Source organism: Poecilia formosa, unplaced genomic scaffold (assembly GCF_000485575.1).
Source record: "Poecilia formosa unplaced genomic scaffold, Poecilia_formosa-5.1.2 Scaffold2, whole genome shotgun sequence".
Taxonomy (NCBI): domain Eukaryota; kingdom Metazoa; phylum Chordata; class Actinopteri; order Cyprinodontiformes; family Poeciliidae; genus Poecilia; species Poecilia formosa.
In genome coordinates this window covers 4,629,248-4,656,067 of record NW_006799941.1, presented here as the reverse complement: position 1 = coordinate 4,656,067, position 26,820 = coordinate 4,629,248, and the positions used below count along the sequence as shown (strand labels likewise).

The 26,820-nt window shown below is 39.2% G+C and overlaps 1 protein-coding gene across 2 annotated transcripts in view; it reads left to right on the top strand.

The window, feature by feature from the left end:
• The window catches only part of LOC103138389 (semaphorin-3F-like), a 48,672-nt gene extending 22,069 nt beyond the window's left edge, over nucleotides 1–26,603 (top strand). Inside the window, exons 3-15 of one of the 2 annotated variants that reach the window (XM_007552562.2) lie at nucleotides 8,809–8,969; nucleotides 9,060–9,122; nucleotides 13,033–13,152; nucleotides 14,752–14,841; nucleotides 15,672–15,765; nucleotides 17,020–17,139; nucleotides 18,424–18,563; nucleotides 19,818–19,932; nucleotides 23,786–23,855; nucleotides 25,381–25,525; nucleotides 25,639–25,861; nucleotides 26,008–26,096; nucleotides 26,502–26,603. In XM_007552562.2, the coding sequence (XP_007552624.1) occupies nucleotides 8,809–8,969; nucleotides 9,060–9,122; nucleotides 13,033–13,152; nucleotides 14,752–14,841; nucleotides 15,672–15,765; nucleotides 17,020–17,139; nucleotides 18,424–18,563; nucleotides 19,818–19,932; nucleotides 23,786–23,855; nucleotides 25,381–25,525; nucleotides 25,639–25,861; nucleotides 26,008–26,096; nucleotides 26,502–26,588 (1,517 nt within the window). In that variant the 3' untranslated portion in view covers nucleotides 26,589–26,603. The remainder of the gene's footprint in view (nucleotides 1–8,808; nucleotides 8,970–9,059; nucleotides 9,123–13,032; nucleotides 13,153–14,751; nucleotides 14,842–15,671; nucleotides 15,766–17,019; nucleotides 17,140–18,423; nucleotides 18,564–19,817; nucleotides 19,933–23,785; nucleotides 23,856–25,380; nucleotides 25,526–25,638; nucleotides 25,862–26,007; nucleotides 26,097–26,501) is intronic. The other variant, XM_016671063.1, reaches the window with a different exon arrangement.
• Nucleotides 26,604–26,820: the final 217 nt, after the last annotated feature.

Below are 26,820 nucleotides of genomic sequence, written 5' to 3'. Positions count from 1 at the left end.
CAAACCTATCATTCTTTCTTTGCTTGGTCTTTTATACAAAGGCCAGGAGTAACGAGATGCACAAAGGTTATCTTGTGTGTATCTGAGAAAAAACTTTAAAAGTTACAATTTTTTAACTCCCAACTTCCATAAAACCATTTCGGTGGTAAGAAACGGCGGTAGGAATGAACATCGGCCTCTCCTGACCTCCCGACAACCCTGACCTCTTTCCTCTGCGTGACATTTGAACAATGTCACACCAGTTTTTTTGTTACTCCTAAGGGACGCGAGTCTGCAAGCTGCTCAACGTTTATGGCACTGAGACGTGAAACGTTTGAGAGAATTAGCAGAAACAACTGCTGCTGTTGTTTTCCTTCGGAGGACAGTCCGCCCTCCCACCAAGCTCAGAGCTGTGTGCCTTCTCCCCATCTGGGAAAATATTTCCCAGAGAATCCAAACTCATGTTCACAGGTTTCAGTTTCATCATTTCTTTTTTTTTTTTTTCAAAACCCCCTTCCAAAACTTAATAAAGCGTCTTACAAAATGCCTGCAACATTCATCTGTTCTACTAACTATTTGGCAATGCGTTTGCTTGACAATTACTTTGTTTCCCTTAATTTTTAGGGTTAACCTCAACTCTGCAATAATTTCTCATTTTGTTACCTAAGCTGGCAGCTGAGATTCTAATCAGGGTTTATGCGTATTTGGGCAGACAATCAGGGTTTCTTTGTGTCCTCATTCTGAGTCATGATTAGTACTTAGTAGTCTCTGTGTGCCTTTGTGAGCTTTGTTGCTCTCAGCAGCAGTAAAGGGGGATTTCAGTCTTCTCTCTCTGCATCTTGGCTGTACATTGGTGCTTTCTTCGAGTTTGACTCAGAGTTTCCATGGCTCTCTCTGCTGCCTGATTTGATAAATGAAAGTTCTTAGGCTTGCTGTCAGGCTCCTCTACCCTCGGGACTCCTTCCTCCATTCTCACTTCTCTACGACAACATTTGCTGTTGCGGGTGAAAAATGACCGCAGGGAATAGAGTAGATTGTCAAAGTCGGTCTGCAGAGTGGAACACCCAGAGAGGGCGGAGGTGCCCGCTGTCCCCAGCAGACTCCGAATCAACACTTGCTGCTAATGGTCTCTCTAAATTTACCTACTAATTACCCCGGCTTATTGCCCCCAGCAAGCAGCACTCTGGCTATGACCTTGAGTCAAGGGGAGGCAAAAATGTTTTGAAAAGTGGGCTTTTTGTTCAGATCAGATTCGCCTCAAATCAAGAGGAAGGGAACGGGTCAGTCAACGATTTCACCGTTTCTGATCAAATCAAGATTCTGCAGAGGTCTATAAATAGGAATGAGGAGATTCTTTTGAGAAAACAGACTACATCTGGCTCTGTGTTGGCGCAGCTGACACAGAGAGAGTATTTGCTCTAAGTGCCAGGTCAGAGGTCAGCCGGGGAGAGGAGGATTTTTCACTCATTCATGCCACGTCGTCTCATTATTCAGCCCGTTCCATAATCCCTCTAACCTGTGTTGTCACCACTGACCGCTGCCGCTGCCCGGAGTGACCCACTGCAAGCGACGGCTCAGCTACACAAACAAACAGGGCTTCATCATCATCATTACAGCTCAACTTGCAGTATCAGCACAACTGACGGCCCACCTTTACTCGCACGTGTAAACATTTGTGCACGCAACAGCCAGCCGCAGATCCGGGAGAGCTGCTGGGAAAATTGCTGTAACCAAAACATGGAAACAAACAATCCCGAATTTCATGTTCTTTTTAAAAAAAATGGCTTGTTGGACGAAAAGAAAATCTGGAAAATTAAATGAAAAAGAAATTCAGATGTTTTTTTTTTTATTATTATTTTTCGACAGATGAATTAGATTTGTTCTGGAAGATCTCATTTCACAGTTCTGTATGTAAATGAGACATTAAACTTTGTTTTACTACGATGAGACCAAACTGAGCTCTGGACTGGGAAATGCATCCAACAGATCTTGTGGCTGAATTACCAATTTCCAATATTTTCTTTAGGAAGTATAATTATGTTTGTCCTTTCACGAGAAACTAATAACTTGTATTAAGAGTAGAGGCAGTCACTTTGTAACCTAGTTTTACTCATATTTTAAAGGGGACACAGAAAACCAAACTGGTGCAAAAAGTGGCTAACTTTGAATACCATACTCTCCTGAAGTAATCCAGTTTGATGGTGCCCTCCCAGGTCACTTGAGTAGAGAAGCCATGATGAGTTTTCACTTCAGACCCTTCTTGTCCTTTAACCTTTCACCTGCAGCCACCACAAGCTGTTAAAGACAGCTGTCCGTAGAGAAAAATCAGTCTCATCCACACCGATTTCTGTTTACATGTTAAGATACGTCCAAGTGAGTAGATAAAGGTGAAAAGTAGAAATGCATAGTGCTTCTCCTTTTAATAACTTTAGTTTGCAGAGATGTTTTAAAACATGAAGTTACTGGTGGTTCAGAGGCAGAGTAGAGAAACTGTATGACCTTTGCTGTCAGCTTTGAACCAGAGATCTTCCCCCTTGTGCTTTAATTAACCTCCTCCGTCATGTGAGACAGCAGAAATAGATTTGTTGTAATCTCTCATTTCCACTCAGGATGAGAAGGCGCTACTTAAATCAATCTCTCTATGCTTTTGATTCATGCAAAGCGAGGACCTGTGTCTTCTGATTTGATATGAGGCTCAGGAAGCTTTTGGTTTAATTCCACCGAGCGCACGCAGACACGTATAAACACACAGTATCAGTGGCAGACGAGTGTGAAGAGCTTCTGAGTGACAGCCCCCAGAAGCCTGGAGATAAGACGTTATCCGGCGCCAATTATTTCTCCTTGACAGGCGCAGGTAAGCGGTAATCAGCTCCAGCGACATGTGTTCTGAGTCAATAGTCCTGACTCTGTTTGGTGCAGGGAGGCTGATTATTAGGTGCTGAACTGAGGCAAATACAAAAGACAAACACCGTGACAGGCTGAGGCCGATAAGGCTTCCCACTGCTGTTCAGCCGCTGATATCTGCAGTGACCTCTACTTCCTGTGTTTAAACAAAGATACGCTGGTCTTACAGGATTAATTCACCATTCTGTTTATCACTAATAACAGAGAAGCTTCAAATCCACAGCACGCTGCACTTACCCATCAAAAAAAGTTTTGCTTATCTCTCCAAACTGCTTTTTTCACAGAGTCAAATTAGCAGGTTTTTAGCAGGACTGTGGAGAACTTGACTGGTTGTTGAGGAGGTGATTCAGTCATTTGGTTCAGGTCTGTTGGATCAGGGACACGTCTAGAAGTTGCAGGATTCTTGAGGACTGGAGTTGCAGACCACTGCTGGGAGGTCATTTCTCCTACATTTTTGGATCATATTAAAAGTTGTGATCTCCAACAAGTCGTAAACTCTCAACGTAAAACTTGTTGAAACGTTTTGATCCTTGCTGTGAATGTAAATGTTAAAATGGTTGCCGAATCTTTTTTTTGATTGCAGCCACAAATACCCTGAGTATTCATCAACTCTAACCATCTCTGTGAGCTTTCCAAGACATGGATTACGTGATCAAAGGAGCTCAAGTTTGACTCTTTCAGTTTAAATGGTATTCTGCTATTACAACATCACAAAGGTTTTCCAGACTGTCTCAATGAATTTAATTACTTAAAGCGACACATCCTTGCATGCTTGGCTGCAGACAGGCTTCAGCAAGGTGGGGCCACACCTCTATTTTAAGCAAAAGTGAACATGAGCAGGCTTAGGGAATTCAGACAACAGTCCATGGGTGCCTGGGCAGGTATGCGGGATTTTCTGCTCTGTGCACCCTAATACCTCCTCCTTTTTCTTTTACTCCACAGACAAACTGCTGCTAAGAAAGGGACTTGGATTACAGAGGCTTAAAAAGGGGGGTGGTGGAGGTTTCTGGGTGGTGCATCCTCCTTGATCTTGCAGATGCAAAGAAAGGTCCACTTTCTAGGGTTACCAAGAAAGCTTCTCTTATTTTACACAAAATTTGACACAAGTAGTCAATCATTTGGATTCATTAGCTACAATAAATGGAGGAAAAATGTGACAACACCGCAGATGGATGTTCAGTTTATTAGCAGGCATTTTTAACAACAAAAATCTAAGGACATTTTAGGACACGAAGAACAATTTTCCATGTCTCTCTCTGTGTCTGGTAGTCATTACTAAGGCCTTGTGAGAAAGCGGGATGATGAACACCAGATCCTGACATTTGTCCCCCATCAATCGCCGAACCTACCAGCTGGTTGTAAATTCAGCCGCTTAACGTCATGTCAAGGCTTTGGTTTGTTTCACAGCATTTCTCTTGTCCTGATAGGGCTTGTTTTGCTGACCCATAACACGCAGGAATGCTTTTTTTAGCGATTGAGTTTCTGTTGACAGTAAAGTGTGTGCACACTTCGAGGCTGATCGCTATCATACTGTACTCCTTATCTAGCCGAGCTGTTCGAGTTCAAAGGAAACGTGTTTTAGCATGCTTGTGTAAAAATTCTTCATCCAGGGTAAATTGTCATTTTAACAAAACCAATTAAAATGTCAGAGTGAAAGGAGTGGCTAGTGCTAAAAAATAATTTTACTAAATCTCCTAATTTATACTTGAATTATTTAAGATGAACAAAATGTCAAGGAACTTGTACTTGGTAGTTTGTTAATTTTAGCCTCTGGCCACCAGTCTGGATGCAGCGCCATTTGTGAGTGAGGAAGATGCTAAGGAAGGTAAAAAAAACAAATCGCTTAGGCTCAATGTTGGGGAACTACTGCAAGTAGTGCAATTACAAACCATTGGATGTGAAACTCTTCGCATACCAAGTGGTTGTTAGGGAGACAAACCAACTAAAAGCCTGTTTCATACATTGAATATATGTAGAGTTGCTACTGAAACTTAGTCGCAGTGTACTTTGGTGAGCAGAGACTAAGATTAAGATTTTCTGTCGCAAACTGTCCAGGGACGTCTAGAAAAAAATTAAAATGTGTGCAAAATCACTTTGTGCATATTTTTATTTATGGCGGAGCATCCATAGCACTATGTATCAATTTTAGTCTTTTTTTGTTTACCTCTACTGAACAAATGTACCCAAATTGATGGCTAACATTTTCTAAGGTTTTACTGTTTGAAAATGTAGTACAGCACTAAAATATACATTTATTTCAAGGATTTTTTTGTTTCTGTAAATGTGAAATGAGCTCCATGTATAAATTTATATGACACTACCACTAACTGATGTGGATTGTTTTCAGGGATCATACTGCTGCAGCTTGGACTCTGTCTCACTCATTGCAAACCACAACATCGCAATTAGTTAAATTTTTAATAAAGTTGAAGAACAGGACTGCGTGATAAAAACATGCGCCGGTGATGGAGATCCATTAACTATTCATTTCATATGCTAGCCTGCATTTGCCTTTAATTTTGTTAGTAGAAATGTCCCAGACTTGCATGAAAAGATGCTGTTTTCTTTTGCTTTTAGAGAAAACATTTGCTCTATCATCTTTATCAGCTGTATGATTTGAAAAATAAACTGAGTATTGTCAGGGGGGTGACTGATGAATAAAGAAAAAACTTTTTCACAGTTAGTTATGCTTTGATAATTATTTTGAAAGTTTCAATTTGTTTGTCAGGATGAAACTTAATTTTCTGGATGGAAAACTGACTTCAGTTAGGAGGCCTTAAAGTTGGTTCCCCTTAACGGTTAATAAGTTGTGACGACTGTTTATTCGTAACTCAGGGAGTTATCCGTCAGTCTGCTTGTCAGGTTTTGTTTGCAGTGGCCCGAGTGTCCTTCCGACTTGTAGCAGCCAATTTTTGTCCTCTTACTCTTGAGTGGGAATAAAGGTCCACAGGTGATAAATATGAAATATCATTTGATGGCATCTGCAGTCCTTAAAGCCCAAGTACAATTCAGGAAAAGTGTGGTTCCTTAGAATATGACAAGAGGTTTCTAGAAAAATTATTTCTCCTTATCCTTTAGGAATATTTCCTTTTTCTTTTTTTTTTTTTTTTACATCAGATTCAGATAAGTATATATTTCACAAGATCCATGTAGAATATAATTAGATTGCTTGAAATATAGACTGGAGATTAGGGATGTAATCCATGTCAATTAAAGGTGGAGTTTCCTATGGCTTTGGTGGATTTTAATAATAGCAGTGTTGTAACCAAGTTATTAAATTTAATCAGATAAAATCAGAGACATGAGTACTAACCGTTCTGAAGAAAAGAAAGGGTTGGAAAAATAAATGCACAGACCTTCGAGTTCTGTTAAATACTTGACATAATGCTAAAAACTACATGCATTTTTTTTTCCTTGATGATAGGATTACTTTTAAAATAATCTCCAGCAGAAAGAACACCAAAAATCTGAAGAAAATTTGGATAATCACTTTCTCATTGGAAAATTTTACTGTCTTTATGTACTCAGAAAAGTGTTTCAACCCTAAACATTTCCTCTCCTTGTTTTATCGTCTATAAACGATTAGATCATCTCAAAAGTTTCATATCAGAAAAAGATATCCTGGGTAAATTCATGTTGCCATTTTCAAAACTATTATCCACAAATGAGCAAAACATGGAACAGTTGGCAACTCTACCAACATTTCTCCAACAGTGCATTATGTACATCTAAAGTACAGCAGGCCTCACTTGCCTCAAATGTTCATGGCTCAACAACAAGAAAGACATCAGGAAAAGGTGGCATTTATGGGATCGCTTCAAGGTGAAAACCACTGCTGACTAAGAACAACACAAGACTTGTTTGCTCAAAAAATAAAGTGTACTGTCTTTGAGTTGTCAAACTGAGGAATCCTCCAATACAGATTGATCATATTAACTCACCAAATAGAAATAAGCCATATTTCCTCCTCAGTAAAAAAAAACTCTGGGTGGTAAAAGCAATTCAAGACTCAAGCAATTTTTCACATTTTTTTTTATCTTGGTTATTACAAAAGTTTATTTTGTGTTTACTCAGATTACATTTGTCTGCTAAAATTTGCACGATGTCGTGAAACAAGACTAGTTCTGTAAATCTGCCGTCCACCATTTGACATACCCCGTATTTTTTAATATGGAGGGTTGTGAGTTTGTGCAGCTATACGTTTAAACACAATGGTAAAGTCTGTTCACACCTGCTGGTTCTTTAGTGCTTTGCAGGGAAACTGGGAGCTCAAATATATAAACCTGAGATGCTACTAAATAAATCCTGGAAGCTCTTGCTTTACTACCCCCATATACTATTGCTTAACAGATACATTCAGAGTTAATTGTGGCACATTATTCTTTTATTTAGAATGTAAAGCAACAGGAACAGGAAAGCAAACAGCTGCAGCACAGCCAGATGAGAGATGAATCTATAAACAGCCATTCTGGATTACTTTAGGCAACATTTCCTGGAATCCCTCGTGCAAACACTCTCAAAATCCCAACTTCAGCAAGTAATCTGCTTATTCTTACAGCCGAATTTTTAAATCCTGATGTCACCACATCCCTGCAGTGTGTTGCTGCACTGCAAGTTTACAAGTGTGCATTTGTGGGAGTGGAGACCAATATATTAGTATGTTTTTAGAAGCAGCTTGTGAAAACTCCCAAGGGTGACAGCCATATCCGTTGCCTTTTTTTTCTCCTTTTTTTAACTACCTGCATGTCGGAAAGCTGCACTGTGACGACAGCCTGTTGGTGTCTGATGGGGCTCAGCACATCAGCAGCTGGGAGTGTTTTTTTTTTTTNTTTTTTTTTTTGTGGGTGGGGTGGATTACATATGCAAAGGAAGGTGTACTGGTGGTCTTGGAGCTGATATACCAAACTACCAATTATTGATCCTTATGATTGTCTTTTTTTTTTTTTTTTTTTTTTTTTTCCTGGGAGGATTCGTGTGGCTGTGTTTCATCATTTCACTTGCTGGTGGAGAACTTGAGGTGTTCCTTCTGCTCAGTGTGTGACCTTCCCTCTGCTCAGGGAGGGTTTCTTCTAGCTGTTCTTGTGAACCTTTTTTATTATCAGTGACTGTCAGACCTTGATTCACAGAGGCATATGTCTGCACCTAATCAAGCAGAACTGGAATGTGCTCTTTAAGTTTTCTTCCTTCTCGTCCAGCTTATTTTTCATTTAAAAAGTAGGTAGAAAAGACGCACTTAGTTTTGTTTGCACTTTTCTAAGGATGAAATTAGACGCCGACAAATTTTCGTAGAAAATACAACTGCCTATTAAAATCCTTCTTACAGCTTTTCTGTTTTCACTGACTTTATTTTCGTTTTTAACTTATCTGTTTCTTTTTTATGTCTTTTAACACAATTTATTTTTCACGATTGAGTGACGTTCCCAGAGGAACCAGCTGTGATAATGTAATAACCACAATAACTCAAGATTCAGAACAAGCAATTAAAAATCAAAGCTCCGAAGCTCTAAATAAAAGGTCAAAGCTCAGATGTCCAGACCTTGAACTTTATTAAATATCTGACCTTTAATAATTTAAGATCCGCCGTGTGACTTCTTGCAGTTGTCGTAGCTCATTGACTGCTCCAACTCTTTCAGACTCTGCAGAGTCAATTACTAGTCTTCTTTTCTTTGTCAAGCCTGTCAATAACTAGATTTATTCCATCCATAACCGCATTAAAGCAGGATGTGATTGGGGGAGGGGAAGACCAAACGGATCCTGTAAATTCATTTACGAGTGTCTGATGGTAGCATCTGAATCATTAGCATACTTAAATCCCATTAACTTTCCCTCACCCAGGACTCCGTCTGTGGTTTGTACATTCTTGGCGTATTGTTGTTATTTTAATCACAGGCACAGCTAAAACAGAATCCTCTGCTATTTTTACAGAGTTGAAGTCCACTGGTACTGCTCATCACTTCTCCTTCCTGCTCAACTCAACCGACTATCGGATACTGCGCATGGACGAGGACCACGATCGCATGTATGTGGGAAGCAAAGATTACATTCTTTCTCTGGATCTGCACGACATCAACAAGGAGCCGCTCATTGTAAGAAATGTTCCTGAGGCACAGATAAAGTGGGAGGGAGCAGCATGCGTCTGCAGCTTAACTACTCTTGGATTTTTCTTTCCCCGTCAGATCCACTGGCCCGTTGCGTCCCAGAGGAAGACTGAGTGCATCTTGTCGGGGAAAGACACAAATGTGAGTAACTTAATTGAGTTAGAACTCACCAAACTCTAAAATTATGTTTCAACTTGGACAGGAATGCATTTATTTTAGTTTTATTCATTTAAGAACTGAACAAAAAAGGTTAATTTGCTCTTTTTTGAAGACAGCAGAAAAGCCAGGGATAAAGTCACAGAGAAGTTTAGAACAGGGTTGGGCTATAAAAACAACTTTCTAAAATTTTAAGCATCTTATGAAGCTCAATCCATCCACTGGTATGGCACAATCCATAGTAACTCTGCTATGGATTAGTCCTATTTGTCAATAGGACAAATCTGGCAAACTATTGTTTAAGAATCACAAGAAATGCAACTTTTTAGCCTATATGCAAAGCTGTGGTGTAAAACTACCAAAATACATCATCCTAAACAACCTGTCGCCAAGCTATGGTGCTGGCAGTATCATGCTGTGGGAATGTTTTTCTTCAACACAGAGTTAGAGGTGATTGTAAGTTGAATACAGGGCAACCCTGTAAGAAAACTCCATCTGCAAAAGACTTGAAACTGGGATTGAAGTTCACCTTTCAACCAGGTCAAACGCTTACTTTATTTTTTAGAGAGGCCCAGTTAAAGTAGCAATCGGCTGATCACAATACTTGAAAATAGATTTTCACATATATTCTCCATGTGGCTAAGATTGAGCTTTTTAGCAAAGTAAAATGGGCAAAAATGTATCTACATGAGCAACGCTGGTGAAGTTTGATAGACTCTCACTTGTAAATGAAGTCAAAGCTCCTTAAAGTATTGACTTTGAGGAACCTGAATATGAATCCATGTTTCGCTCTGTTCAGGTTTTATTGTACAAATTCTGATAACCATTTATAATTTGTAACATAAAGGGTGTAAAAAATGTTATTAACATTAAGGCTTTTACAAGGCTCTTACTCTCAGAAATAGAGGGGAAATGTGTATTATTTTTCTTTCTTTTAAATAATCCTCTTTATAGCAGCTGATAAAATTTAAAAGGTTTTCCGTTAATTTTATTTTATTTTTATTTTTTTGATTCTCATCTGCCGTTTTAAAAGCACCACTCGGGTTATTAGGGGACTTTTTTTTTAAGCCCTTCCCGGCGTGCTCCTCACTATGGCGCTCTTATTTACCGGCTTTGCATCCCTGATTGCCGATTATGTACAGCTGCCACCAATTAAGCTCTTCCAGAGACTCGAAACCTGCAACATTTTGCCTTCTTCATTCCGACCTGAAAGCATTTTTGCATGTTTTCTCCTACATCTCTCGTTGACATTTTAATGTCATTTGTTCCTCCATTTTCTCGCTGTGCAGTAATTATTTTATCCTATGTTGTCCAGACGAGCAGACAAAATGAACCGGCCAACGGAGGCGACAGTCCCGTCTGAAGTGTTAATAAGACTCAGACATTCAGACGCAGCCACCGCCTGCGCAGCCCCCACAAGAGACGGAGGAAATCCGTACAAAGAAATCCCAGATCCATCTCTTTTGATTTGGTTCACACATTGCGCCACCCGGCATCCTGAAGCACACACATTCATGTTTTATCACCGGTTAGTGTAAGGGTGTTGCACAAGCACAGAGCGACATACGACGAGGTTTGTACTAAGCTGCTTTTCACCCAACTGCTGTGTGCGCTTGTCGTTTGCTGATTCTTGTTGCTAACCTGCATATCTGTGCACAAAAGCAGATCTTTGTTTATGGCTGGCCCTCAGCAGATGACGGATGACGATTCGAGAACAATTCAGGGCAGGACATGGCGAGGTCAAAGGCAATAAGTCCCGCTGCGCTCGCTGTGGGGAGAGCACAGCCCAGCAGGGAATATTGTTGCACGCAGGCCAACATGTGGAAACGCACAGAAGCCCAGCCTTTGAAACGTCTGACTCGTGCATCTGTCATTTGGAGACTATCTGCCAAAATAGCTCATCCCACTTAGCGATTCTACAATTTATTTTTGGTTTACTTTGCGCATCCTTTTTTTTTTTTCCATCACCAGCTGTCGCCACTGGAAAACATGATGGACAAATCTGAACATATCTCTTCATTTCAGTGACGGGAGCTGCAAGTTGTTGGCTGAAGCCAGGGAGGTAGACAGCTGGTCAGCCAAGAAGAATAGAGCTGCGCTCATCAGTAGCCGCAGCAGCAGCAGCAGCAGCAGCTCTTTGTCTTCACTACTGATATTTAAAAGAAAAAGAAAAACGTACAAATATCTGAGAAAAATACCCTAACATCATAAACATTTTACATGTAAGGCCACTATTTTTCTCTATGTGGTCGAAGCATAATGTTTTTCATTTGTCAAGTTTGAATTGTGCTTAACCTCAGTAATTTCAGGAAAATGCTCTTGACATCCCACAGGCACTGATTTTCCATGGTCTGCCTGCTTATACAATGTTTGGAAACATTTTAGCTCTTGCATTGTGGTCTGATATGAAGGAGCCAGAGCAGCTAAATGGAAGCCAGCCAACACAAAAAGTAGATTCAGCTTCTCACAATCATTCATGAAACTTTTTGTTTTCAGTAAAAAAAAAAAAAAAAAAGGAAAGAAAAACATCCCGATGTGTGTGTGTATCTCTACTCAGTGGTAGAGCAGCAGCATCACATACAAAGACTACAGTCCTAAACACAGTTTTCTGTGGTTCGACTCCCGGCTCCGGACCACTTGCTGCATCTCATCCCCTTCTTCCTGTTCGTCCGTTGCATAAAGGCAACTTGTACCACAAAACCTTTCAAAACTCCCAATTTGAAAAGAAGAAGTGGACCTGAAAATGATTTCGATGCACAATGGAGTCCGTGGGAAAAAAAAAAATTGTATGCAGGGATGACTGTGGTTCAGTGGGTAGAGAGGTTGTCTTGCAATCATAAGGTTGTAGGTTTGATTCCTGTTAGTGTCTCCCTTGACAAGTCACTTATCAATCTGCATGTTAATGTAGAAATGTATGTGTGACTGGATGAATGTGGCTAAGGTGCTTCAAGTGTAGTGCTTTTATAGTATGACTATAAAAGCACTACATTAATTTAGTTTATTAATTTTTACGCCGTAATTTGGAATAAAATCAGTATTAAGTAGCTGCAAGCAAGCACCATGATGCCCCAACTCAACAAAAAAAAAACAAATTAATACTTTTTTTAGATTGGAAAAATAAAGAAAAATTAAAAGAAACAGACAAAATGTACATTTTTTTGTAGAAAATATATAAAAATTAATCAGTTAGTTTTTAAGAGTTCTAAATAAATTATTTCATTACCAACACCAGATATATTTCTCTTTTCTTCTCATGACAGATTTTCCACAAAAATGTGCTGTTTTAATTATGTTAATTTTCCTAAAATGATCAAAGATATGAAAAATGTATTGATTTTTGTATTACCTTATTTATTTATTTGATAGGTTATGTTGTCTTGTTTTGTCCTGATTGTGATCCTTATTTTATTTTTTTTTTCTTTTAAAAAAAACATATTTAGCATGTGGTGAATTGTGACATTTGTGATTAGTGGAGGATTGTTCATTAAATCACCTTGTTAAGGCAACACAAAGCAGAGACTGTGACAGCAGATGGGGATTATAAAGCAGATCAATCTTGGTCGCAGAAAGGATTTTTATCTGAATTGCCATCTTAACTATGCTTTTGGTCACTTTTATGGTCACTTTTTTCTTTCGCAGTCCAAACTTTTTACCTAATCCAAGAGACCAAGATCTACAGCAGACAGATTTGCTGAAAAATAAAAAGATGTCCTATAAAATATGCCAACAAAGACCAAACAAATAGACTGGTTTTTATCCACGAATGGAATCTATAAAGCGAAGCAGTCTGGGGAATTAAATGTTATGTAACTGGTTTTTTTAAAATATATTTCATGTTTTGGCTTTTTTTAAGACCTAATCCTAATCTTGTTGATTTTGTTTTGCCCTTCCTCAGGGGGAATGTGGGAACTTCATCCGTCTGATCGAGCCGTGGAACCGGACCCACCTGTATGTGTGTGGAACAGGAGCATATAATCCCATCTGCACATACGTGGATCGAGGACGTAGATCCCAGGTAACCAAAAGATGCATCCAGCCGTAGAGACGTTTTGACCTTTGCGCCCTCGTTTTTAAAAGAACCCCATCAGTCGATCAATCTGAGGTCAGAGTTTCCCCGTTTAACCCCTCTGCCCATCAGTTTCTCGGGTTCTGCTTCTCTTCCATTATTTTCCTCCTCTTAGCTTTCATTGATTTTCCCCCTTCCACAAGCTCCTGGCTGGCCCTGTCCACATTCCCATTATCATTCCAAAATTGGTCTTGGTGCGATTTCTAACTCCTGCCGTTTGAAGCCTCTTTCCCCTGGGAATGTTGTGGTGTCACTTTATCTAGAAAATCCCCCCCTCGCTGGGGGTCCGATGTCTCACCTGTTTACACACAGCAGTGCCTGTGGCCTGTCTTTCTTTCTGTCTGGGTGAGAGCCTCTGAAAAGCCATCATTACTGATGGAGCTTCTCATCCATCATCAGGCTTGTAGATCCCCCCCCACCACCACCCTCAGCCCTACCCCCACCTCCATGGACGCCCATGCAGAGCTGCAGCAGCTGCTGGCCGCGTTATAATCGGCACACTTACATTCATCCGCCGCTGTTTAGTCTCCCTGTTCATTTGGAGGCTTCAGGTTTCGATGGAAAGGTCAGTCTGCCTCTTGTCATTCTGCTTCCCCCCTGAGGTCCGAACATTGCGCTGCTTCACACTTTAAGGATTTTCCTCTGCAGGAGTAGATGTAAACATAAACGCATATCCTTCTTTGTGTCGCGCAGTGGGCTTTAAATTATTTGTATTTTATTTTTAGCGTCTGCTCATGCTGCTCCAGGGTTGCCTCTATGGATTTTTGTTTGTATTAGAAGTTTAATTTTAACACTGGAATATTTAAATAGATACATTTGTAAATGCTTAAGGGTTTTTCTTAGTAATAAATTGCTATACAATAGCACTACGCTGTAAAATAAATAGTTTATAATATTAATTTTTTTTGCATGCATTTTGTAGCAAAAATATATATATTGCACTTTGTTCATTGTGAGCTGGTTTAAATTATATCTACTCATGAATGTTCCAACAATTTGGACTTCATGATGACTTATTTAAACTTTTCACACAACAGCTTAAAATCTAAAAACGAGAGCTGGGAGCTTCGGTTTGAATATCTGTGGATTTTCTCTAATCCATACAGGTCTAAAAACTGCACATGTAGGCATTTATACAGCATATTTTATTTTATTTTAAAAAAAAATAAAAAACAGTGGTCGATCTCCTTTCATTACATTTATGGTTCATTTTTTTTGACTGAAAATATCTACATTGGCCTGCTCTTCATTTCACTTTATACATTTCTTTCCTGTTTTCTTCTTTTAGTTTTGCATGGTTTCTTTTTTTTCTGCACTCTTTCTTGCACGTGTCTGAATCTAATTCAAACATGTCTCTCTTTAGCTCTTCACTCTGTCCACTTCTTCATGATTTATCTTTTCATTTTTCAGAGTTCCTCATGTTGTTGATTTCTCCAGTCCTGTTTCACGTACATTCTTCTTCAGTCTCCATCATCATCAGCTGAATCTGGACTCGGTCTGGGCTGCGACAGGTTGCTAACAAGACGGCTAATTGTTTCTGCTTTTTAGGGTTTCAGCAACCTACAGGCACTTCAGTCAGGAGGGAGAACGAGTCGAGCAGCAGACTACAGCTCAACATCTGAGCCTTTGAGCAATAAGGTGGGCGGCGGGGTTTATTCCAATAATGGTGTCCACCAAGTGAAGAACTGGGGTTAAAATTGCCTCAGGTTTACTACTGGTAAAGGCAGATTTCCTTCTGCCAGATTTGTTGAAAAATTACAATGCAGATAGATTTTTGAGTGCAAAACAAACATCAGTCAACAAAAAAAAGGTTATTTTTCAGTCTTTTAATGGTCTCATACAAAAACACAAAGAAAATGGGGGGAAAAAAGCTCAAACTTTTCAGCACATTGACCATAGATGGATCTTAATTAAAACTATTTTTGTTCAAACTTTCGTCAGATAAAATTCAGCTGCAGCCAGTCCCGTGTATATAAGAACTTTTGGTTTAAATGATGTCCACAAAGCCGAACACTTGACATTTTTATTGATTTATGGAAATGTTCATGTTTTTCCCCAGCATTTTTGCACAGATTTTGCTGAGTTACTCTTTCAAAAGATAATATCCAACTGCAGGTTACAAATACAACTTTACCCCCGTCTGTGCTCTGCTGAACATTTGTTGTACCTGCGAGACAACATAAAAGCATGAGTGTTGACACAGATGTATAAAAACTCCTCTTGCGCACAGGAATAATTGAAATTTGTTAGGGCAAGCAAACACTGGGCCTTGGATTGTTCCCAGCCTTTTCCTGCATCACTTCAGATCCTTGATGTGTGTGCCTGTTTCTCCCTTAGCTGAGTGATTTATTTTGCTTTTAAAATGTTGCACAGTGCCTTAATGACCACACGTTGCTTCCTTTACTAATTCTTGCTTTGTTTTTCCAAAGAATGTTTAGAAAATATTCCTCCATCCCTCTGTGTTACAGGAATACATTTTCCGTCTGGAACCTGGCAAAGTGGACTCTGGAAAAGGGAAATGTCCCTATGATCCTAAACTTAACAGCGTTTCTGCCCTGATCCGTGAGTTAATTCTTTTTCTGATTCTTTTCTTTGTGCATAAGGTCATTCAAAATGCTTTAACGGAATACGTATCAAAATTAAAATTAGAATAAAAACAACAAATGCATTGGAACTTTAGAAGACAATTAAGGCATCTCATTGAAAAAAAACATAATGTAATGTAACTGTGACACAAAGATACATAATTGTGTGTTATCAGTGAGCCACTGGTAGGAGATACAGTGCTACATAATTTGTTGTATGGCAAGCATCTTGAAACTAGATATGTAGAATAAAAGTGGAATCTTTGTTTGCTGATATAATTACAAAAAGTTTTCCTTGACCCAGATCCTAACCAGTGTAAACCCAATAAAAGATCATTTTATCCACTTTTTCCTCTTCATTCTATTTTGATATTATTATTTCATTTCTTTGTTTGCAACATTTGCAATATGTTTATTTTACAAGCTGATTAAGTAATAATTTCATCAAGAACTGCAAAGAAAATCTACCTGTGTTCCTGAAATAAGAGTTGAAAGTTAAAAATAATTTAATGAATCGAGTGGCGATAATTGGTTAGTTGTCAGTGGATTATAAGTAATCACTTATCTTTTCACACAGATGTGTGTGCTGTTATTTCAGTGAGTGGTCATCAGTTGTCATCATCTTGCAGGTGGCCAGACATGGCTGTCGATAATCGACACCTCTGTGTGAGTTCATGTGTGTGTCAAAAAAAGAAAGAAAGAAAGAGCTTATGTTTGGCTGTGACACACTTCATTTGACCTTAGAAAACCTGACTGATGCAACAAAGATATCCCACAATAATAACATTATTGTAAGGTTTCTTCCCATTATGTCTGTGGGATCCCAGTACAGACAAAACTAATTAGACATAGTTTTAATTTCATTGGAAATGAACACTGGTGCGCAAAATATAATCTGTCTTTGGATGAAAATGGTTTTCAGTGATATGAATTTGGCTCTGGAAGAGTTGTAGCATGAGTGTCATTACAAAAGAATTTAATATGTTCAATACTGACACGTCACATACACTAGAATACAGTTTTATCATGCATATTGCTGCCTTCCTTTAATGTTAGCAACTCCCTTGAAAATATATGGCTGCTTCAAGTGATATCAAAGGGAATTTAGTAAAAATCTGGAAAACAAGTTTCTATTACTAGTGTTGAACAACATGTTGTGTGTCTTTTGACCTGGGAGTATTTCCTGGTATCCTAATTCTTTCTTCTCTTTTCCCTTCGCTGTGACTGGCAGATGGAGAGCTCTATGCTGGAGTCTACGTGGACTTCATGGGAACAGACTCCGCCATCTTCCGTACTCTGGGGAAGCAGACAGCCATGAGGACCGATCAGTACAACTCCAGATGGTTAAATGGTAATGTCTTAGCTTACCGCTTGATCTGCATTTGCCTTTTATTTCTCTTCCTTGTCTCTCGACAAACCATTTTGAATTTATGCACCAGGAAATTGGGAACACAGTTTGAGCATTTTGCAAACCTCCATAATGCTGACGCATGCGTGTCATCTGAGCTTCCTGATCTTTTCCTCCTGCTCCACCAGACCCAATGATGCTTTGAGTCATTAAATCCTTTCAGATCCTGCGGATGCCTGCAGACTCGGCCGTATTTGTTGGGGAAATCCTGGAATGTCAATAACGACTCAGTTTTCTCTCTAATGAAGTACAACTGTTACAGTGATATTATTGCTGGTCTGCTGCTTTTTGGTTGATTTTTGCCAAATCAATAGCAGACTCCCCGTCTGTGTTGTTGGCTCCCAGTTTTTCCACTGACCCTGTTGCCCTGACAACAGTCCCCTGCTGGCAATCTGGCGAATCAGGACACCTGAGTCCTGCTAATCAGCCGTTTTGAAATATCTCGGGTAACACCCTCCCCCACATTATGGGGGTACTGGTTGCTCCCCTCCTTCCTCTGGCTTTTTGGTTTGTCCCTGTTTGGGATGCTGGTCTTTCACAGCGGGGTGGAGGGGGTGGCGCTGTGTGTGTTGTGAGTCCTGTGGTGACCCAGAGAATCAGTGCGACTGTGTGTGCACTATGTATGATCCCTCACATAGTGCACAGACATTAATACCGAACAGAAACATAAATGATTTCTGTTCCCTAAAATTAAGTTTTGTGACTGTTTGGCCTTAAGGAGCAAAGGTCTGCTGCTTCTTTTTATTTGAGAATTATAATATAGGTGCAACTGCATGAAATAAACTATCTTTGAAAAGTAAATTTACTATAGCGATTGAATTAATTAGGATCTTACGGAATCATTAAAAACAGAGTGATACATTTTAGCCATCATTTTCTATTAATTTTGATCATTTTAGCTTCCAATTTTTTTTCTTCCACCCAATTTTCCATCAGTGTTCCTTGCAGATCTGATCCAATTTACTGAGATGAATTTGTACTTAGAAAAAGATAATATATTAGCTTGACTCATTTTACAAATATTGTACTGTTCATAAGTCCAATCCTTATAGCATGAAATCAGTATAATTTGGTGGTTGATTTGAAAGTCATCAAATATCCCAAAACTTGCAACACATAAGAGCAACCTCTATATTAAATTTAGTTGAAAAACATATAAAACAACCCACTGCAGGCAGGTCTGGACAGCAAATGGGCCAATCATCCTTTTTCCGTTTTTCCCTTCAGATCCGACTTTTGTCCATGCTCACCTGATCCCAGACAGCGCTGAAAAGAATGATGATAAGCTCTACTTCTTCTTCCGTGAGAAAGCCTCTGAGGTGGGCCAGAGTCCCATGACGCAGTCCAGGATAGGTCGGATCTGCTTGGTGAGTTATCACACAGGTCCGAAACCACAAGCTGATAATCGCCAGTGAGCTTTAAATAAATCGAAGGGCTTGGTGAGTGATTGCCTTTGGCCTGTTTTCATTTGTTTTGTCCTCCTTTGAGGGTGGCCATCCAGGATGTTCTGCAATACGTGCTCTTCATAGAAAAAACAAATGAATAAAAAAAATGCAGCAGCCTCCACAGTTATTGACAGCTCTGGTAAAATTTGTAAAAACCCCTTAAAAATTGTATAATTTATTGCACTGACATAAACCTGAACTGAATCCAAAACTTTAAAAATATAGATTTTTCAAATAAACAATACAGCTGGTGGCTCCCCTAACAATTCTTATATTACATGTGTAATTAAAGGATATCTTATTTTTGCATTTTCATGGAAAAAGATCTGATTGTCTGCAAATCTTTAATTAGTTTCTGTGAGCTACAAAGGAGATTGACAGAGAGGCTTGTTTCTGAGAAATGGTGATGCTATTGAAGTAAGGTTGGTGTGTTTTGATTTTAATAAATCAGGAAAAAGATCCAAGAAAACAGCTACCGACTCTGATGTGGCAACAACTAAAGCTTAAAACAACTGAAACTGATTAACAAATCCTTGTTAATAAAGACTCGTTTTGATCTAACTTCTTCTGGGTGGATGGATGATAAAAACGAAAAGATGAAAAAAAAACACTGTTTGAGTTTATGGACCTTTAATAAAACATAAAATTATGTTGGTCTTTTTTTATAGTTCTTCCCCAGGGGTACTAATTATTGACAGAGGTGCCATATGTTTATATTTCTTGGATAACTGTTTATTATCAGATTTAAAAATATTCCTATTGTTATTTATCTTGCCTGCAGGGAGGTGACAGTTTTGAATGTTTTGGATTAGTCACACAAATAAGATGACCTGAGTAATTTGCTCAGTGATCTTTAAATCATTAGGAGCAATGATTTTTTTTAATTTTTTTATTTGTCTTCATAACTCAAGGTAAAAGTTAAAACGTGTCTTTTTAATCCTCACAAATCATCCAAGCTGAGCTGAGGTTTACTCACCAACTCCTTTTTCTCAGGACTTTATGCTTCACCTCAGTAGCACAAGCTGCAGCTGGCTGACCCCTTGTTCAGGCAGATGATGGTGACCATTATTCATGTTAACTTTGGCTAACAGCTGTTTCAGACACCTGTTAGACAGATACTGTTGGAGTCGGCCTGACGAGTGACTCTGGATGTTTGTTTGGATGTGATTCCTGCAGAACGATGACGGTGGACATTGCTGCCTGGTCAACAAATGGAGCACCTTTCTGAAGGCTCGTCTCATCTGCTCTGTGCCTGGAGTCGACGGCATTGAGACGCACTTTGATGAACTCAGTGAGTCATATTCATTTTCACTTTTAAAGCTTTCTGTCATCTCTGACTCTCGTTGGTCCATCATCGGTTGTGTAATGCACCTGTTGGCCATTACGTCCAACCTCGCACTTTTTAAACCTATGAGCAAAGTGCCGCTTCATCTTCCTTACAAAGGACGAGTTGCAGCTCTGGCCATTTACAGATTGATTTCTGCAGCTCAGGGGACCTATAATGACTCTGCAGGGAGCCGGAGTGAACCGCATATTGAATGTCTCTGACCTCAGAGGAGAACTAGCAGATGGAAAGGGACCATTTATAACCTCAACTTTCAAAATAAAGTTCCGCAGATGGACAGATTCAGGACCAACAACTTTATCATTTCTACAGTTTGCTTCACATTTGCTCTGCATAGTTCCAGAGTGATGCTAATTCCCAGTTCCTCCTCAGTCTGTTTCACAATGTTTTCATTTGGGGCTGATGATGATATCATATTGTTCAGAAGCAAAAAGTGCTCCGCCAACCTCTTATGTACGGCTACGTGATGTAAGTTCAACTGAAGCTCAAACTTTAGGTTGAGACATAGGTGGAGCCTTTAAGGTTCAACTGTCCCGTTTGCAGAACACACTGATCCATTTATTTTAGTCAAGTGGTTGGAGAAACATCATTTGGGGGATTTTGATCCGGGTTTTCATGCTGTAATAGACCAACTCTGGGATTTTCCAGGAACTCCACTTCTTACAACTGATTCAAGCTGGATTAGTCAAATAAAAAAATTCAGTGAGACAAAATTAGCTGGCAGGAAGATGCACTTACAGTCTCTGTTATAGCTTTGCTTTGTCTCCAAGGTGATGGGCACCAGGAAGTCTCTGAGTGCTTGTATTCAGAAATAGAAATATGGTATTTTTATTGTCCCGCCATGGGGAAATTCAAGTGTACCATCAACAAGTAAAGGGTCATTAGGAAAAAAATAAGAAATTGAACAGTAAAGTAAAATATGCAACATAAGATAAATGATAATTAGGATTTAATTCTCTTAGATCAATCTAAAATAACACATTGTTTTAAAGTGGAAGGAAAACTTGAGGTTACTTCACTCTGATACCCTTCAATAAATTGCTGTGCAGCCAGACGTCACCTAATTAGTAATAATAGTCCAACTTAAAATGAGTTAATAATTACAGCCATTCTACAAGATAATTAAACAATAATAAAGATGCAGGAGGCCCATGGTGACTGTGGAGGAGCTGCAGAAATCCCCAATTCAGGTGGGACAATCTGTCATCTAGACAGCTGCAGGGTTAGTTGTGTTTCCACAAATCTACCCTTTCTGGGAGAGTGGCAAGAAGAAAATAATTCTTGAAGGAAGTAAAAAATATAATAAAAAAATATATTTTCAGATTTCTACAGGCTACAAACATGTTCTGATCAGATGAGACCAAACTTAAACTTTCTGCTCTATGCGGAAAATTGTTGTCTGCATCACTATAAACGGCAACAAACAGGAAGAACTGTAACTGCGGTGAAAGGCGGTTCTCATTCACTCCCACTCAGTGGGAGTGAATATGCAAACCACACTTTACAGATTTGTATATGGCAAACATTTTAAAAACCTTTTCACGCATATCATCTTCCTTTCATTTCAATTTCATGCACTTTCTTCCTTTCATTTTCAATTTCACGTTAGTCTGGCACATAATTCCCAATAGCAAACATTACAAACTTATAATGCTGTAATGTGAAGAAGGATTACAACTTTTGTATTTAAACTGACAAGTCACCATCAGACAGATGTAATAAACCACAATCGGAAACGGTTTCTGAATAGCTCAGAGTTGAATATTTAGTAGCATCTCGTACTCGTGCTGTAATGGTGTTCTGCAGATGTTCTTCATGCGGTAAGAGCACTCTGTGTGACAGAAAGCACTCTGGTGTCAGTGTTACTGTAGTTTTAGTGGTGCCGCTTGGCGGTTGCAGCCTACAAGCAGATCAGCACTCGCGGTGAGGTTAATGTGCGTCCTGAGGTGCAGCGTAACAGCCCACAGCACCACGGCCATTTTTACCACAAACCACAGTCGGTCTGGGAGAAATGTACTGCTGGTCCCGATTGGAGCCCAGCAGAGGCATCGGAGTGCTTAGATGAGGACTCAGGGGGCACAGAGTGGGGCGAGGTTTACCAGATGAGAAAGGATTCAGTGTTTTTGCCAGAGGAGAGGACGACTGCTAAGGGACAGAAAGGCAAGCAGATGCAAAAGAGATGAAAATGTTTGCTGGAGAAAAACAAGAATGAATTTATGGGACGTTAAGTTTTACAGTCTTTTTTTTTTTTTTTTTGTAGCGTAATAATAACAGAAACCTTATTTCCACATGTTTTGGATGTCAGGGCTGTGTGCCGAGCCCACCATTTCTTAACACTCATGTTGCTTTATAAATTAATTTCAGTGGGATATTTTAATACATTAGGCTATGTTTTTAAAAAGATTACTTTTCTTTTCCTGAACTGATCATTACTCCTCTCTTTTGTCCTCATGTAACACCTCTTTCAGTTCATCTCTTTGTATTAATGCATTTCCAGTAATTAGTGACGTTTCCCAGCATGCATGTTGCTCAGAGGCCCTCAAAGTCTCTGTCTCCTCTGACACATCAGAAACAAAAGTCAGAATGATGCAACCTGTTCCCAGTTCTCTGCTGATTTATTTCTTTTCTTCGCTTTCCATAGCCAGGGGCTCTGTCAGACTGGCGTCAGATGGGTTATGACTCTCTGCTTCGCTTGCCAAAAGTTAATTTTCGCTTTAGTGAGCAGACATTACCTGTCATTCTGTATCCTGGGACGTTGGCATAGTTTTTCGTTTCAGAAACGATTTCAAATATTTGATCAAAGGAGGGCTTGTTTATCTTTAAAACTGTGCACAACATATTTTCTCGTGCAAGCAATTTGAGTTTATGCTACTTGTTTATTGAATCTTTGCTGATTAAAGTCAAAGGCATATGGATTAAGTTTCAGTCAGTTATAAAATACATTCAGGTTATTTGAGATACATTTTTGTTTTTGTTCTGCTTGGGGAAAAATGTCTCATTTTTTTTAGTCCTTACAATCCGTTGAACAAAAAAAAAAACATTTATAAACGAGAGACTCGTGTATCCCTAGTTTTCAATGTAATGGTGTTTTTTATTAACGGTAAACTACCAGGTAATATTGTTGTGGGTTTTTTTAAGCTGAAGTCTTCCCTGTAAAGCAAAACAATAAATGAACTGGTGTGTGCATAGCCTGTCTACTTTAAATTTATTTCACTTTTCCTCTGCTTTGTTATTTCTTTCTCTTTTCTCTCATGAAAACATTAGAGGATACACACTGCACACCGCTGCCATGGCCCCACAGTCCCCGTATTGCATATGGCTCCTATTAAAGTCATGTTTCAGCAGACATCTCCGTTTCACTCCTATTCCCCACTGAGACCGGAGCAGTGTAGCTCCAGGTTTGGAAGAGTTTAGATTCAGGATCTCGCTGGGACTCTGGAAACCACAATTCACGGGGAGCTCATTCTTAGCAAACCCCCCCTCAAAGGAAGCAAAATGTCTCCATATGTCACAATTAGGATTTCTTGGGTTGGAAGTGATCTTAAAGTCTCAAGATCATTTAATATGAGACACTAATATTTTCCTTCAAATGTTTTCTGCGAAAGAAATGTCTGACCTTGTTTAATTTGAATTTGAAAGAGGGTTAAATTCAGTGCGGCACAAATCCCAGGAAGCGATCTACATTTGTGCATATACATCGAAATCATGTTTAGAACTATGAATACTTATTGTGAATTAGTAACTTTTCATAATTCACGGATGTGACTAATTAATGTGTAATTCATGTGACTGTCTACAGGGGACGTGTATATCCAACCAACCCAAGACACGAGGAACCCAGTCATCTTTGGAGTCTTCTCAGTTTCAGGGTGAGTAATGGCTTTTTTTAACTCTAATTTCAGTGTGAATGTTCGGTGTGTTTTAATGTCTGTCAGCAGCACGTGCTCATTTGCACTCAGCCGTAAGGTGTCTGCTCTTTGTAATGTTATGAGTCTGTATTGGTTTGTAAGAATCCGCCTACAAGCAGGAGACAGAAAAGTGACTGTTCAGCCCAGAGGGCGACGCCGTCCGCTGAGTCTTTTATAGAGACAGTCAGGTTTGATAGCAGGTTGTCAGTCACTGAAGGTGGACAGTGTTGTTGGGTTTTATAGATTATAGACCCAGACATTAACTATAGGATTTCCAAGAGGCTGCAAACATTTCTAAATTCAGTCAGCACGTTGGATAACAACGGCTGAAAGCTCAAAAGGATAAAAAAAATTAAGCATCGTTGCTTCTTGTTGTCTTTTGAAAGTCTTACTCTCGATAACTCTCTTGCTGTCTCAAGAATTCAAACATTTTGTCATTTTTTTAAAAATTACAATTTCCTTTTAATTCTCTTTGAACATCTCTTTGCTCCCTCCGATTTATTTTTTATCACCTGAACTGACGACAAAAATTACCAATTTGGAGTTTTCTGTCTTCAGTGACAGCCTCCTCACTAACTGTTTAAAGACCTAATAGTGCTAACTATGATCCATTCACTGACAGTTTTCCAGGTTTTTCAGTTTTTGAATGATAAAACAAAGACTTGTCCAATTTCAGTCAGTTGCTGGCTTCCCAGTGCATCTCTCGTTTTCTGCTGACCTGACATATTGAATGTATCATTTATGTCAGTATTGTTTATGTGATATGTAACAGTGAAGACTTAATGCTTCTATCCACTTATTGTTTATCTATATAGGCAAAATGGCATAATGTGTAATCCTACATAATGGTATAATGTGTGTGTAAACCTTTCAGGGATTAGTCAAAACTAAGTTTCTCCTTAATTGTTCCAGAAGGTTTTTCTAATGTAGATAAGATACTGACTACTCATTCATTACCTCACTTCCAAAAATACACACAAACTCTTTGAGATTTGTAAACTGAGATTCTGTCAGCGCACAGGTCAAGAAAGGTGTTCGCAAAGTCATAATAAATGCATTTTGATTAATGTGTTGGAGAAAGAAATACTGTTATTGTTGCAATCGCCATTATAGCCATTGAGAGCATTTAAGCCCAGCTGATAGAAGCACATGTGGTGCTAATGATAGGGGCTCATGACACAAGTTGCAAACATACCACACTGCTCTGCAGCAGTGAGAGCCTGTATTCTGGCGATTCTTTGGGATACGTGGGTGTTTGTATGTCAGTATGTCAGACAACTTGTCTCTGCTTGAGTCAGTCTGAGTGGTTCTGCATCGTGATGTTTCAGCAAGTTCCTGCAAACAGAGGCAGACTGAATATGTGGAAGGAAGTCAGACTGAGAAGCCACAGAGATACCTTGCAGTAATTACCTCGGGGTGTGAGTTAATCTGCATCCTGTCTTGATAATATCTTTGCAATAACTTGTGCTAATCTGTCCTCCTGCAGGTCTGTGTTCAAAGGCTCGGCGGTGTGCGTCTACTCCATGGCCGACATCCGTATGGTCTTCAACGGGCCGTTTGCCCACAAAGAAGGGCCCAACTACCAGTGGGTGGCGTACACTGGGAAAATTCCCTACCCTCGACCTGGCACTGTGAGTTCAAAAATAAAGAAAATCAATGTCCATGATATAAACCGCACTCATGGGGAAATAAAGCAAATGTCAGAGGAGCAGATTTGACATTAAAATGTTCCATCTGTCAATAGTGTCCTGGAGGTACTTTCACTCCCAACATGAAATCCACAAAGGATTACCCAGACGAGGTTATCAACTTCATGAGAAACCACCCCACCATGTACAACGCCATTTACCCGGTGCACAAGCGCCCCCTGGTGGTCAGAACCAACGTGGACTACGAGTTCACCACAATTGCTGTCGACCAAGTGAGAGCGGCTGATGGGAGCTATGAGGTGCTCTTCCTGGGAACAGGTCAGCGCTGTGAGACCAGAACATTTAAAAGTTACTGTAAAGATGCATAGTTGAATGGAGCTTTGTGTTTATCATAAATGTTTCCAGTAAAGCTGTTTTCAGTTGAAGGTTGTATAATATGAATTGATATTTTTTTGGTGGTTCAGATCGTGGGACGGTGCAGAAAGTCATCGTGTTGCCAAGAGATGACTTACAAACAGAGGAGCTGGTTCTGGAGGAGGTGGAGGTGTTCAAGGTCGGTCACAATAAAACTGGTCCAAAAACTCCTTTTTTATTTGTCTTACTTTATACAAAGGTATTGGTCAGGCTTTTCCTGACCAATTTTGATTTCTAGTTTTCTTTGACATCTGACTGACTAATTGAGACTTTGACCACTCGACTTTTATTCAAAGGGCTACTAAATAGGGAATAATGTGCTGCAGATTAAACAGTGCGCTATTTTAAAAAACAAATATTATTATTTTGCAAATCTGTCCTTTAGTGTATAATCTCTTATTCTTTTCTTATTTTTCTATTTATAATTTATTTAGGTTTGGCTAGAGAGGCAATTTCTTCTATTATATGCTTTGACATGTTTGTCAACTTTTTTTCTGTTTTTTCTTACTTTGTGTTGATGTAAAAATTCCATCTGCCACTTCAGGTTCCCACCCCAATCACCACCATGAAGATTTCATCTAAACGGGTAAGTTACCACTCGTTTTGCTTTTGCCAGTACAGCTTAATCTGAGCCAAAGTATTTTTATTCATCCAATTAACTTAGTGGGAGCTATCTATCAGATTTATTTCATTTCCGAAATTATTCTATTCTAAGCCATTAGAAACATGACTTATGAAATGAATTTTAAATGTCAAAAAAAGACAATTTGCTCGGGTATTTGTAACCATTTTACTATAAAATGTGTTTCTAAAATGTTTTAAAACTCTCCAATACATACATTACAGAATTTATTTTTCATAGT